We start from the raw sequence: 14764 nt of genomic DNA, 5'->3' as shown, positions 1-14764 counted from the left end.
AATACTAAACTACACTAATGCTGATTTGCTTAAATGTATAATGCATTTATAATTTATGAAATTGGTTAATAATATTAATAAAAAAATTTAATTTTTGTGGTAAGTTGATCCAATAACAAACTACCAGGAAGGATAAATATAGTTTTCGAAATAAAATGGTAAGTGTTATGACTCATCACAAGGGTAAACAGGAAGACGAAAGGGGAAAAAGGAATTTCCGGATCGACGAGCAGCAGATGCTGCTTACGTGGTTAGGTGAGCTATTATCTATCAAAAGTTTTAATAATCTTCGAGTTTTAACTGCAAGATATACGAGAAAAGTTGACAAAGAGGTAAATGGAAGTAAATCGTTACAAATGTCTGCTTGCAGATGGAAGATTGGCGAGATCTACACGGATTTCTGACAGGCGTTAATAGCGTTCGAAGAGAAGCCCATTTGCTGCCATAACGCCACGTTTTCCGTACAGAAAATGTCCAATTTCTTATACGCTGCTGTGAATATTTATTTCCCATAAAAAGGACTTAGTTTTTAATATTTCAATGTGAGTGATTTACCGATTACCAAAAAGAAAAGAAAAATAATATGAAAGTACAAAAATATATATAGACGCGATCAGTTTCTTGGGGCGTTTCCAAAAAGGCTTCCTTGTCTCTCGAAACACCATATCAAGGCGTTTTATGAAGAGATTACAAAATAATCGCATACAATACGGCATTAAATGGGAAGCGGATATGATTTCGCACAATATTTATTGCCACATTTATATCCGATCGATATTTCGATAATAACAGGACTTTCGTAAAAGCCAAAAGAGAATGCCGTATTGATATAAGTAACGATTAAATTGATTTTTCGATCAAGTCAGTGTTGGACAGTGCTTAACGATAATTTCGTTTAAATTGGAATGAAAATTTGGTATTTTGGATTACATTTGCTACATAATTACACGGTATATTAATAGAATAAGCGGAAATTGTGACGTATGGTAGGGCGAGAGATAACGGTGTTTATTGGTCAAATGTCGTGCCGCTCCTTCACTCCGATTGGCCAGTGACACAGTTCCGAAGGTGGGATGTGCGCAGAAATTGTGCGCAGTAAGCGGCTCGGCAGTCGCTTCTGTAGTGAGGCTCGTTTGCTGAAGGACTCTCGTACCTAACACTTGCATTTTTGCCATATCTAGCGTGTATCGTTTTTGAATTTAGTAGCCCCAGTCAGTTTTGATTAAGAAATGACAATTAGCATTATTAAAACAGAGCAAATTAATTCGGTAGGCAGAAAAACATTTTTGCCTGCTAGAGTAAACTGTGACGTAGTAAGCTGATCACGTATGGACTGATCAGGAGCTACGTAATAACTTGAGGAAAAGAAAGAAGGCGAGAAGCATAAACGTTATAAACTATTCGTAATTTTTTGGTGAATCCAATACTTCCGAGCTTTATTAGAGCCAATTTGAGCATAATCGCTAAAATATTTTACGAGAACTTTGAAGATCAGTCGAGTGTTTCGCTTTGCGTATTCGGTCGTTCGTGACGAAGCTTATACAAAATGGCGCTAATACGCTTCTTGCGATAAAACCCCAATTACCATTATGTGAATCCTAGCACGGAAAGTCAGATTTTTGTGTTTCGTTGCAGATTGTTGCTATGATTATACGCTACAAGGCAAAATTACGCTAAAGTCACCAAGGATTGTACAAGATGGTGAGTTTTGATTCTTTTTTTTCTCATCTACTTGAAGTATTTGTTCGGCTGGTTGATGGACATTTCGTTTGAGCAATATCTCTTTCGTTAGAATTCATTGCGATAGATGGCGCCACAGTATCCCTGATGCATTGTATGCTCATGGAAATAATGAAGGGAGGGGGAGGGGGAGGGCGAGGGGTCTTCAAGATCAATAACCTTCCGCGCTGTGACCCGATATCCTATTTTCGTCGATTTGTTATCTTGATGCCCCTCATCATTCGCACTTATTAAATAATATTAAATTAATTGTACTCACACAAATCAATATAACATTATATATATAGTTTTGCGAATACTGCTTATATAATGTTTCCTTTTTTTTGCCCTAAATTAGATGACTTTGATTATTTGAACATTTAATAGAACTACATTATTTCGAATGTTTTCTTTGATTCTACTGTAATCTAAGAAGTTTAATTGTTTTCTATTTTATTTATCCGATAATGAAGTATGGAGAGATTAAAATGCATGTAAAAGTACACAAGAATATATTTCTATTGTATTCTTATACATAAACTGCATGCAAGAATAAATAAGAGATTCTGAACCATGGATGGTTTGTATTACAAGACCATGCTTCTGATATGAATCTTACATTTTAAGTAAAAGCTATAATTGTTTCATATATATTATTTTATTTAGTCTCCATCCAATTTATAAACTAGGAAAAGGCATTTTTTATAAAATATATGTCAATAATATTTATTTTTTATTCCTTTCATAAATATAGCCACGGATAGATCCATTATCATTGCTCAAGTGCCTCAGTGTTCTTCTGGGTCCCACTGGTGGCATTAAAAGTAAAGAAGAAGTTCATAGATTGGCAAATCTTATGACTAAGTTTTCCAAGAAACTGGTCTCCAAATGCATTTATATTCAAATACTTAAGACTACAAACACTGAGCTTCTTAGTCAGTAAGTTATTATTATTATATTCAATTTTCTGCTTTAGAAATGTTGAGTTATTATTTTTCTTTTAATAGTGATGCATGTAGAAACACACAATTCAAATTTTATTTTACTTGTGTCAAAAATATTATAACATGCAAAATTAAGAAAACAGAGGCTTAGAACCATAGGGTGGTTATAATTAATAGACCATACTCACTGATATAAGTTTCACAAATATTATTACATAAGGGAACATTGTTATTTTGAAAAAATATTACTAAATAGCGTGAAAGTCTAATATTGGTTTATCTTATCTCTTTTTCTTTATTGTAGATTTATGGGTGCTGGAGGATGGAACCTCATTCATATGTGGCTTACTGATGGTATTTTAGCAAAAAATTGGGCTCTAATCCAAGAGCTTTTAGAACTTTTATTACTTTGTCCAGTGGACATTGAAAGACTGAAAAGCAACAATTGTCCAAAATTGATAAAAGGTTTGTCAAAAGAGGGCAGTCACCAGGGTGTTCGTGTATTAGCAAGTCGTCTGGTTGAGCAGTGGTTAAAGATAGTTAAAGGAGAAGCTGCGCCTAATTCGGTTCCAGCCCAAATTATGACAGTCCCCTTGCAAAACAATGCAAACATGGGTCAAAGTCTATTGGTGCAATCGACGCTTCAACAGCCACAACAGTTTTCATTAAGTTGTGGTCTTCAATCCACAGACTCATTGGAAAATGCTACTATCCAAGTTCAGGACTTGCAATTTACACAAAGTGCAGTATCAAGCGTCCCTGCCTCCCAAGTGCAACAAATTTCCGAAGATCAGCAGCATTTACCAGAGAAAGTACAACTTCAACCAGTGCAATTGCAGTTTATTGGCAAGCCTCAACAGATTCAATTACAGCAACAGCAGCAGTCATCGGTGCAGCTTATGAAGAAGCAATCTTACGTTGTTGTATCTTCATCTTCGCAGTCTGTCCCTGTATATACCATTACCATTCGTGATGGCAAACAGGTCTTGGCAAAAGTCGAGACTGATCCTGCCAATATCAATAGTGTTCTTAATACAAATAATACAAGCGTAGATATTAATGGCGATATCATGGTCGAAGACGCTCTTTCAATTAATGATGAAAAATTAGCGATAGGAGATAGCACACGAGAAACTGTTAGTGAAAGAGTGATTAGTGATAATAAAGTTAGCTTAACGAATGATGCGACGAAAGAATGCTTGGACCAAGAGCCCAGTGAAGTGAAGTCAATCATATTTAATTCTAATGATGTCAATGATATTGAAGTTATAAATGTTAAAGCTAAAGATAATAAAGATGTAAAGCCTATTGTTAGTAGTGATAGTAATAAGTCTAGTGACAAAGAGAATCGGGACTTTAGTAAAAAGGATGAAAAGAAGTCTATTAGTAGTTCAGATAAAAAGAGCAGTAGTCACCATCACAGTTCATCTTCGTCGAAAAGTTCTTCTAAGCATGGCACGAGCTCGTCTTCGCATCGTAGTAGCAGCAGTAGCTCCGGTCACCGATCTAGCAGTCATCGTTCCAGTTCATCCACGAGCTCGAAAAGCTCCAGTTCCAAGGACAAGTCTTCCAAGGATAAAGAAAAGCACTCCTCGTCCTCGAAACATGGTAGCAGCGGCAAAAATAAATCCGAGAGAGATAAGGAAAGGGAGAAAGAGAAGGAGAAACAGAAAAAGGACCAAGCGGAAAAAGATAAGGCTACTCTTGAGAAAGTTCAAGCTCAAGCATTGAGTTCAAAGCTCGGCAAAATCCCAAAAAAGAAGTCTGAGGATGAGAAGACCGATCAGAAGAAATCGTCAACGGAATCGCAGGATTTGAAGGAGAATAAGGACAAGGATGCGAAGAAACTTAACAACTTGCCCGAGAAGAAAAATATTTCCATCTCCATTGAGAATAGAAAAAATAATCAGGACTCTTCGCGACCAAAAACTGTTAAAACATTTAATTCTAAGTTCAGGTCTACGGGTTTGGAAGAAGAGGTAAAGCCTCCTCCGCCGAGAAATTCGAAGAAGCCAACAGCAACATCTGAGAAGAAATCAATCCCCTTGAAATTACCAGCGCTGAAAAGACCATCACCTTTGAGAGATACTGCACAACCCACTGATAAACGGGCTAGACTCTCTTTGGACTCGCCTATTACGCCGACTGAGGAGAAGAAAGGAGGCATCAAATTAATTCCACCTAAGCCAAAACGTAAGTATATTTCTTTAATTCTTTACCCTGTATCTTATTATTATCTTGTTTTCAGTATTAGTCTTTCATCGCTTTAATGCTCCTCTTTTCATGTCGAATCTATTTACCTTTAACTCCGATTTTTTTTCTCTTGTAAGGTATGCGGCAATTTATCTTTAGTAAAGTAATAATAAGAATTGCTTAGGGTAATGCCGAGTTTCGATAGCTCTTTTAGAATTTACATTTTGGCCAATATTAATTTTTAATCTACTGTTAAAGAATAGAAATTTGTTATTTCTCTTGAAATCTAGAAATATCATTATTTATAATAGTAATACTTCAGTTTTATTGCCCTTACGATCAAAATCTACGCGTTCGATGATTATTTTAATCTGTAATTATTTTTAACAACAAAGAAATGTTTTTATAATTTATCTGGAAATTGCTTATATATATATACGTTTATATATCTCCATTATTTTTCAACTACATATATATATATATATATATATATATATATATATATACATGAATTTATAAAGTTAATATATTTTAAGAAAACATAATATTAGTCAGAGCCCTAGCATCAAAGACTAATTGAACGAGAAATAATATTGCTACGAAAATTGGCATTACAATTAAACAAAATTTACTACTAACCTTGCAAATATTGAGTTTTCAGGTGGGTCATTCCGGAAGACATACAGGCAGGCACAGTACTTTGCATTTATATTTTATACTTATGTTTTGTGCTAAATTTATGGTTCCAATTACAAACTTTTAATTATACATGCTATTAATATAACATTTCTTTCAGGAGCTTATCATATTTTGTATTCCTTAACATAATCCCCAAACTTTTTTAAAGAAATTATTATTAGAGTTTTTCGCAAGATGTAAGAAAAACCTATTGGATTTCATGGAGATGGAACTTCAACCTATAAAAACATTGTGTTAGAAGAACAAAGAAGAAATATTAGGATCAAGTCAACTTCAATTTATTTCATATAGTAAGAAGATTCAGCAGGTAATCTTCGATAAAATATTCATTAAAACATATTATTATTGAAACTATAAGCTGATATTACTAAAGCTATTATAACTAAAAGTGCCGTACGACTAATAATAAGTTCGTGAGATTCCTTCGACGTCAATGGAATCGATTGACCGAGAAACGCGAAAATTGAACATTACGTCAAAAAATTTGTCTAATTTTGTTTTTGCTGTTTCTTGAAATGTGTGTGATAGAATACCGTTTATCATTCGATTGATGCTCTAAACTTTTTCATCACGGATAGTACCTAATCTACTTAGGTAAGGTTATAAAAACTTATCTGTCCATATTTTTCCCTTGTACATGTACACCCTATTAAGCATTTCAATAAATTAATCAGAAATCTGGAAATACTGAACTTGGGTTTCTGCTATACATCTTGCTCACTCTGAATGCTTGATAAAGCGAATGCTCTTACTGCGGACCCATCCAGATTTCCATCCTCTCGGTAGAATTTGCATTAAATTTGAATAAAATTTTATAGAATCAGTGGAACGTTTAAAATGGTGTTATTCAAGGAAAAGTGTATTATTAAAAGGTTTGGAAAATCTATGAACGAATTAAACTTAGAGAAGTTTTTGAACGCTATTCAGTTTATTTATTACCATTGAGATTTTTTATCGAAGGTATTGGGTTTTTTCCATGTTCTAATACTGATTATAATTAAATTAAAAGCCCACCATTTTAAACGTAATCATTAATAGGGACAAATTTTTTAATTAGAATGCTCTGAAGAGCAAGAGTTCAGTATTGATTCGTACATGGTTATTATCACAGCCTATTCATGACACAAATTACCTAATTGATTAGAGAGAATTGAAATTTGCTTGGGAATGACAGATCCTGAGTACCCTTGGAGAGTGAAATGTGAAGAGTAGTACGAAGTGGATGCGATGAGAGGACGAGAGAAAGTATAAGGATGAAAGATAGAGAAAATGGGTATCGTATGTTTGTATGAATGGCTGTAAGGTAGATAAAAAGTGCAACAAGGAAGGCTTCAAAGGATCCCATTCGGTGAATTGCAATGGACTACGGATTCAGAATGAATATTCGACAAAACATGAGAGGGAGAGATTATGGCGTTGGCGTCCTTGTACAAGAAGTCCCCGTAGGAACCATCGGGCCTCTTCACTTCGTAATTCTGGCTATGACGTCGAACATGGTGAAGAAGCGGTCGCGGATTTTTTGATTGGGATAAGAAAGGGCAATAACCAGCAATTTTCTTCAAGCCTCTATTATTCCTTTTGTTATTAAATAGATAGTGAATTCCTTTTCTTATCGCAGGAAGCAAGCAAAATAAGCATTTCACAAAGACTTGAAGTTACCAAGTTATATATTAAAAAAAAAGCCAACGGTTATTGCTCAAACACATAATCTTATCATTTCAGCAATTACAAACTTTTTATTCCCTTTAGAGATTTAAATAAAAATAGTGCTGATAAATACAGGTCTTATTTTTAAAATGCAGGTATTGGTAATGAAACAAAGTCAACAAATGTTTAGGGTAGTAATTTCAAGACCCGTTCGAATATAATCCTTTTCCTACAATTTTTTTAAAAGAGATATCGAAGGTATGAAATATTTATTGGTTGAAATTATATAGAGCATAAAAATGTAAAGCTTTGAATAACAACTAAAATTTGACAAAAGAGGATATCGAACTTGATTTGAAAGAGGCAAATAAGTCATTTTTTACATTAATTATTTTCTATAAATTTGTAAAATTGCGTAATGAATCGCGTTACTCTCCTCAAGGAAGGGTCGATGTTTTTGCAATGGTTTATACATACATCCGCGTCACGGCCTATCTCTTGCCTAGTAAACCGTTACGTATTAACCTTTCACAAAACATCATCTCTTACTCGGTCATTCCTCATTTGAACACAGCACTTGCTTAAAAAACATTACAACTTGTTTACAAATTTACTTTCAGTTGAGATACGTTCAAAAACAAAAGCAATACTAAAATATTTAATTATTTACTGCAGTACTGATGTTATAACTACGCGGTTAATTATTCCTATGAAAAAAATTGAGTAAAAACTAAATATGTAAAGATTTAAAGTTTATACCGTGAACAATTGATCTTTTTTTAAAAAGCGTTTAAATATTGCATTGTTAAACGTTGAAGATTTGCCTTTTCATTAATTAATTTTTATTTTACGTTCTAAATTTTTGCGGATGTTAAAGCTTTACGATTTATGAACTTCAATATTCCTAATTTGAACAAATTGAAGCAGATCTTTTTAACGTAGTTTATGTTCTAATTATGTCCATGTCCTTTTCAGGGACATCTTGTAACATATGTAAACTATATTATAGTCTTTAATTAATTTATATTAAATATATTGGACTTATGAAAGTTTAAGGATTCTAAGATATTATCATTATTTATTTTCTCTAATAAAAATTATTTATTTATGCTTTTCTTTGTTAACTGTATTGCATTCATTTTATGATGAATATATATATATATATATATATGAAAGTTTATAAATGATACGATGAAAAGATCTTCGTTAATAAAGGTTTATTAAAATAATTCTTTTTAGGGCTCGGTACTTTCATGTGTTGGCCAAATATAAAAATTAGTTAGAAAAACAGTTTTGCTCTTTATCGACGTTTATGTGCACATCGATGACGAATAAAATACTAAGAAATCGACAAACAGATATCCTTTACATATATGTTAGAACAGTTATTACTTTTTTATCAATTTTGTATAAAGTAGATATTTTTTCATAAACGAAGTGACATATTATGAACGTTTTTTCTTTATTAATTAAATAATCCACAATGTTATCTTCAATTCCTCTTAATAAAGATATTTTTTGTGTACACCACAAATAATACGTCGGTGAATTAAATAACTAAGACTTAATAGGCCTGGGAATATTTTGCTTGAGTGTGCATTTATTGTAGGAAATCCTATACTCTAAATACTGTTGAGTATAAAAGAATTATCATGAGTCATTCTGTTTCTGAAAATAGTGCAGCAAGTGGATTTTTAAAGCCATGGCATATATACAGTCACATGCACAGTATAAGAACCACATAACTATATAATGATAACATTTTAATTTAAAGATACTTTTTAGTATAATATAATGGAGTATTCTTATACGAATATAATGTAACATTTTTATTATTAAGAAAATATAAATATCAGTAATTTATATAGAGTTACAGAATTGTTTTGCGATATTTTCTATTAACGGATATTATTATTTCAGTATTTTAAGTATAGTTCATGATTTAATATAAGAACTGTAAAAAAAATGTACAACGTACCTTCAAATGTACTTTTCCAATTAAGACTTTGTACGAGATTTCATACAATATATTCGCATTTTTATCTTTAATTTGTATTTTTTTCTTTGCAGGAGCGTCTTTGTTTATAATTATTGACTTAATTAAATTGCTATTATAATTGTTTAATTATTTTAACTTCTAATTGTAATTTGGTCAATAAAAACTGGATATTCATTTAATGCAAAGTATAATGCCTGCTTGTATGACGGAACCATTCTGATTTTCTGAAAAATTGATATAAGTACAGAAGACGCTTTAGTTTATGTAGATTCTTAATGGTAATTTATAATTTTTTGTTTAGCGATGGTGTTGCAAGAGAGTGATATGTTTATGGATGCTTTAACGGCTTCGACGAAAAGCAAAGAGCCCAGGAAGCGGAAACGGAGAACGTCCATAACGAAAGACGGTCCTAGCGAAGTTAAAAAGCAAGAAAATAGCGGTACAGAAAATCGCGACATAACACCGCCACCATCTTCACCTATTAGTGCCGATGAGAAATCTCCAATTGTTCTCAAACCTACTCTTAAGGTATTATCTATTTCTTATTGCGAGACACCTAAGTATATTTTTATTCAAAATTATTGACGTCAATTGTTACCTTTAATTTTAGTTTTATCAGGACACACTGGAGACCGAGGAAGATAAAGAACAAAAAGACAGGGATAACGACGATGATGAGAAGAAAGAGAAGGATGATGAGAATGAGAGAGATAGGGATATTGATGACGATAGAGGGACTAGCAGTGAGTATAGATGCTAAGTCTTTGTATTTTATCTTTTTTTTGTTGAATTAAGTTAGTGTATACCGATTTTATTAATAACATGTATTTGCAGCGCCTACACCGGATGATGATTTGGATGAAAAAGGTATAAATTCTCCGGACGAAGGCTCCTCTGATGAATCTAAGAGGGAAGGAACCTCGGAAATACGTTATGTGGGTGGTCTCAGAAGTGTTTTAATACTCCAAAAACGTAAAGGACCAAAGAAAACGCTTAAGTGGAAACCCGAATTGGAATCGATTAGGTATTTCGAGCTAGACGAAACGGAAAGGGTCAATGTGACGAAAACATTTACAGACATGAAGCAAATGGAGAAACAAAATGAAAGAGAAGCATTCCAAATGGCTCGGAAATTATGTAAGTAGTTTGAAATTTCATATTTCTCAATGCTGGAATTTATCATGAATTAAAAAAATTAACAGAAAAAGATAATAATAGTGCTTCGCTTAATATATTTTTGATTCTTCATTTTCAGGCAATGAAGATTTGATGGAGGAAAAGACTAGGTGGAAACCATTGATACCAATTGACTTACCGCCTCCTCTTGTAGACCCTGGAAAGGATAGTAGAGAAAAAGACATTCAATATGCTAGAGAAAAAGGCATTTTGCAGGCACTCTATTTTAATCGCAGCATGTATGTGTTTTTTTACATAGTATTACTTATATATATTTGGAGATAGAGAAAACAAGAAATTAACGGAGAATCGTTTCTTTTTTTTTCCAATAGGATTCCAGACTCCGCTGCGGAGCCGGATGAAGAAAGGCATCATGTATTGACGGACCCCAAGATAATACCATTGGACGATTTAACAGGAAACAAGGAAAGCGAAAAGGACTTCACTAGTGTCCCTTGGCCAGAGCCAAAACCCCAATTGGCACCCCAACCAACACCGATGACTAATTTCCACTTCCAGTCATTCCCACATGCTCAACAGGCAATGATGCCACCACTTGGTCCGCAAGGGACGATGGGTCAGATGCCGCAAATACCGCAGCAAATAATGCAGCAAACTCATATGACCCCGATAGGCACCGATCTCACGGGACCAATACCAGCAAGTGGTGGTGGTTGGAGAACTGGGGATGGAAAAGTCGTGGTACCCGATGTGACAATGAATCCTATTCCCAATTTGTCCGGAGGATTTCCTCAAGCAATAGAAAACAATTCTATGGTTCCGCCTGGTATGATGGGTCCACCATTATATAACCAACAGCAGGATAACTTTGGTATGATGGGACCAGACGATATGGGCTATAATATGAATCCTAACAACTTTCAGGGGCCACCTGGACCTATGTTTGGTCCCGGTCCTGGTCCCGGACCCGGTCCAAATTTTCAAACTCACAGAGGTGGAGGTCCGATGCACAATCGTGGAAGAGGAGGGCCTGGTCCTGGGTGGTTCAGGGGTGGCGGTGGTCCTCCAGGAAGGGGAGGATGGAGAGGAGGCGGAGGCGGTTGGAGAGGCAATGGAAAGCAGCCGCCAGTCTGCAGGCAATTCTCCAAAAATGGGTATTGTCGCGTTGGGGAAAAGTGTCAATATCTTCATCCGGGCGTGAATTGCCCACCGTTCTAAGTCAACAAATACACGGTTGATGGCATGAAAGTATTGAAAAATAATTCTATTTTAGTCTGTGAGGACAATAGAATTTATAATGAAATCATTTCGAGTAGTTCTTGGCCAAGAAATGAATGACTTAAGATTTCTAGGTGCAACGGGACCACCGATGTTAAGCCGGCTGAAAAACCGCTTATCATGTTATAATATATGATCAGAAGACACGGGCTTTACCGGAAAGTCCTAAAAGCTTTAGTACAGGATAACAAAAATATCGGAGTTCGTCTGTAGAGAAAAAAATGAAACTTCATTGGCAAAATTTGTCAATATATTCATTCTGTACTAGCTCCCCATTGTTATATACTTCAGTATAAACAGTTAACAAAGCTCGATATATATGATTCTTGCGACGTTAAATCCACCGATCATGAAATTTAAATGATATTATTTCTTATTTTGTGATCTAATCTTAATGTGCAATTTTGTTACGATTTTGATAATTGATTATTTCTTAGGAAGACGTGTCATTTAATATCAAAGTACACGATGAATCCTTCATTGTCCATTGATCTTGTTAGTTATGAGTTTTCGAAGGATAATGCTTCTGATTTGTTTCCCGAATTCTGAAGGAACTAATGTATACGTTTTGTACAGTAAACCTTTTAAGTCGAGAAGAGAGATTTCGCCAAGATCGACAGGGCAGTGAGAAGATAATATAGGTTCTGAAGCTGCTGGACGGCGAATGATTCTTAATCATCACCTTAATATATTTTTGCTTAGTTTCCTAAATTTTATAAAGAAACATGACCGAAGTATTTGTCAAGCCACTATTATTCTTGTTGAGTATTTTATATACAAGTAATTTGTTTCGTCTTCCTTTTCAACTTTCAACATCCTAACTGTTGCTATGTTTTTTTCACAATGTTGTTTAATGTCACTTCATTGTGTGACATTAAATACTTTTAGTATTGACGATAAAGCATAGTAACTATGGGTAATGATAATTGCTTTCCTTTTGTCAGAGTAAGGATGCAATAATGTAAATAACAATCATTCTATAGTTCTACTAGCTTTAAAAACCTAAATTTTTAAAGCTGTGAAATTGATACTTTATTTACATCTGGGAAGTCTTATTTATGTTACAATTTACGCATATATATGAAAATATTGCTAACAAGAAAGAATAAATACTTTACCTAATCAAAACTTTAGTGAAGAAAAATCACATTTTTAACTGAAGCTTAAACAGCCTATTTTCTTTAGAAATTGAGTTTTCTGCACTGTGAACTTTTACATGTACATAATTGTAAATATTATTGTATTATCATGTATAAAATTACTAGTTCATATTTCAAGAGAGAGACTGCTTTAGATCTAGGCTGTACGCAGCAATAGAATGTAATGAAATTTAAGTTCTTCAAGGACTCAGAGAGCATGATTTGACTTGCAGGTTAAAAATACCAGATAAAAAATCTCAAGTGACATGCGATTATGTTAAAATGCGTTAACAATGTAGCTCAGATCGCCAATACAATAGTATTGTATCAAAAATTTTGTACGATTATAATAGGTAACAGGTACTTTTTTGTACATGTTTGATCGCATTGTGCTTGTAAATAACAATGTTTATTGTAAAAAAATTGCTTGAAGAAATACATGAGTTAGGAATATTTTTAAATCATTGTTTTTCTTTGCGTTACTTTCATTCCCTTCTTGTCGTGTATATATTGAATTTTTTCATTTAATTGCATCGCCTAAGAATTTAGTAACACGAAACTTTGAAAATAGAAAAAGAAGTAATCTAAACCTACATACACAGGCAATTTAGATTAATTATTCGAATGGTTTACAAAAGCGTATTCTAGTTTGATCATGAATGCCCTTTATTCTAGAAGAGAATTTGCTTAAAATATTTCAATTCCATTTCATATTGTACATTAATAATAACTAACTGGATTTCTCATATGGTAATTAAGGGGTGAAAATTTTGGAAACTTTAAAAGATTAATTCCATTTATTGATATAACATTTCCTTTTATTCCTACAATATTTTCAAAAGCTAAAATTGTTAGAACTATCAACTTATTGTAAATGCTAAGACACGCGTGTTTCTGTTGTATTAAATATATCTTTTGTAGTTTCGATAAAATACATGATAATCTGTTGAAAACGGCATATTTCGAATTAATAAATACAAGGGAATTTTATCCACCTTCAATTTTATTTGTCATAAAAAATATAGTATAAGTAATATGATCAAATGAGATCAAACTAATATCATTACCGTATTTATGCATAAAAGCTACAGGTTTTCTTTTACCTGATGTGCATAATACATTAATGGATTATTTTTTACTTCCGTTATTAGGCAATAATCCATTATCTACATTTCATTTTAAAATTTAATTATTGTACAAAAAATGTTGAATAAATTTATTGAATAAAATATGACATTATGATAGTATTTTATCCCTCTGATCATGTAAATCTATAATGTTTTTCATCATTATAAAAAACTATCTAGATTTGACTGCAATTGCCTACTAATTTTTCATTGTAAATAACATTGAATTCTTCGACTATTTCAAAGACTGAAACAATAGAAACACATTTGATGGAAATGTGGTTATAAGTAAACATTAATTGATTTATAATGATATAATAAACACAGCATATCGTTTTCAGAATAGAATTCATTTTAGGCAGACATTAATTAAAGTTGAAGCGTACGTGTTTACCAACAAGGAACTTTAATGTGAAAGACTGATTTGCAGTTAGTAGTCGAAATTTTTTTAAGTTTAATAAAACTTTGTTTTATCTTTTATTAATGATCGAAAGCAAAAAATTTAATTTTATTATTCCTAAACGCGGTCAGTTATACTGTAGAATCGTTTTAAATACAATAAGAAGTGAATGAATGTATTATGAAATATTTAATGATTTTTCCGCAATCTTTTCATTACGTCAAATATTTCCTTACTATCAATTTTTCTATATGTTATATATTCACCTATAATCAAATGTAATAACTTTAGAAATGCTACGCGACTCAAAAAAAACTATTGGAGTTAAATCATTTGCTCTAATAACATGCTTCTGACAGAATACCAAAAAATTAGTTAGCAATGTGGAAGAAACATGATACATGTTAATTAGAAAAGAATCCTCGATCTATACGTGCTTATAAATGGAGAAATATGTTGCTATACAAATGTTACAAAATAAA

At 32.9% G+C, this 14764-nt stretch overlaps 1 protein-coding gene across 5 annotated transcripts; it reads left to right on the top strand.

The window, feature by feature from the left end:
* Window positions 1-203: 203 nt before the first annotated feature.
* Window positions 204-13989, top strand: LOC136785131 (uncharacterized). Of its 5 annotated transcripts, none has more exons than XM_066746162.1 (10): window positions 204-255; window positions 371-542; window positions 1636-1701; window positions 2474-2658; window positions 2968-4856; window positions 9503-9729; window positions 9812-9944; window positions 10036-10338; window positions 10457-10616; window positions 10710-13989. In XM_066746162.1, the coding sequence occupies exons 3-10, from the start codon at window positions 1699-1701 to the stop codon at window positions 11554-11556; spliced, it is 3747 nt and encodes a 1248-aa protein (XP_066602259.1). In that variant the 5' UTR covers window positions 204-255; window positions 371-542; window positions 1636-1698; the 3' UTR covers window positions 11557-13989. The 5 variants fall into 5 exon arrangements, with proteins under 5 accessions (XP_066602259.1, XP_066602260.1, XP_066602262.1 ...); XM_066746163.1 differs by having other exon boundaries at window positions 371-1374; XM_066746165.1 differs by having other exon boundaries at window positions 371-1389.
* The last annotated feature ends 775 nt before the right edge of the window (window positions 13990-14764 follow it).

The sequence above is a fragment of the Prorops nasuta genome, unplaced genomic scaffold (assembly GCF_024137725.1).
Source record: "Prorops nasuta isolate Cenicafe-Biocafe unplaced genomic scaffold, Cenicafe_Pnas_1.2 PNAS00167, whole genome shotgun sequence".
NCBI lineage: Eukaryota > Metazoa > Arthropoda > Insecta > Hymenoptera > Bethylidae > Prorops > Prorops nasuta.
The sequence above is the reverse complement of the archived record's forward strand: the minus strand, read 5'-3'. Positions and strand labels throughout refer to the sequence as shown.

Coding starts and splice junctions, on each gene's coding strand:
- LOC136785131 (XM_066746162.1), top strand. Junction 9,945..10,035: donor TGACGATAGAGGGACTAGCA/GTGAGTATAGAT, acceptor ATGTATTTGCAG/CGCCTACACCGGATGATGAT. Junction 10,339..10,456: donor CCAAATGGCTCGGAAATTAT/GTAAGTAGTTTG, acceptor CTTCATTTTCAG/GCAATGAAGATTTGATGGAG.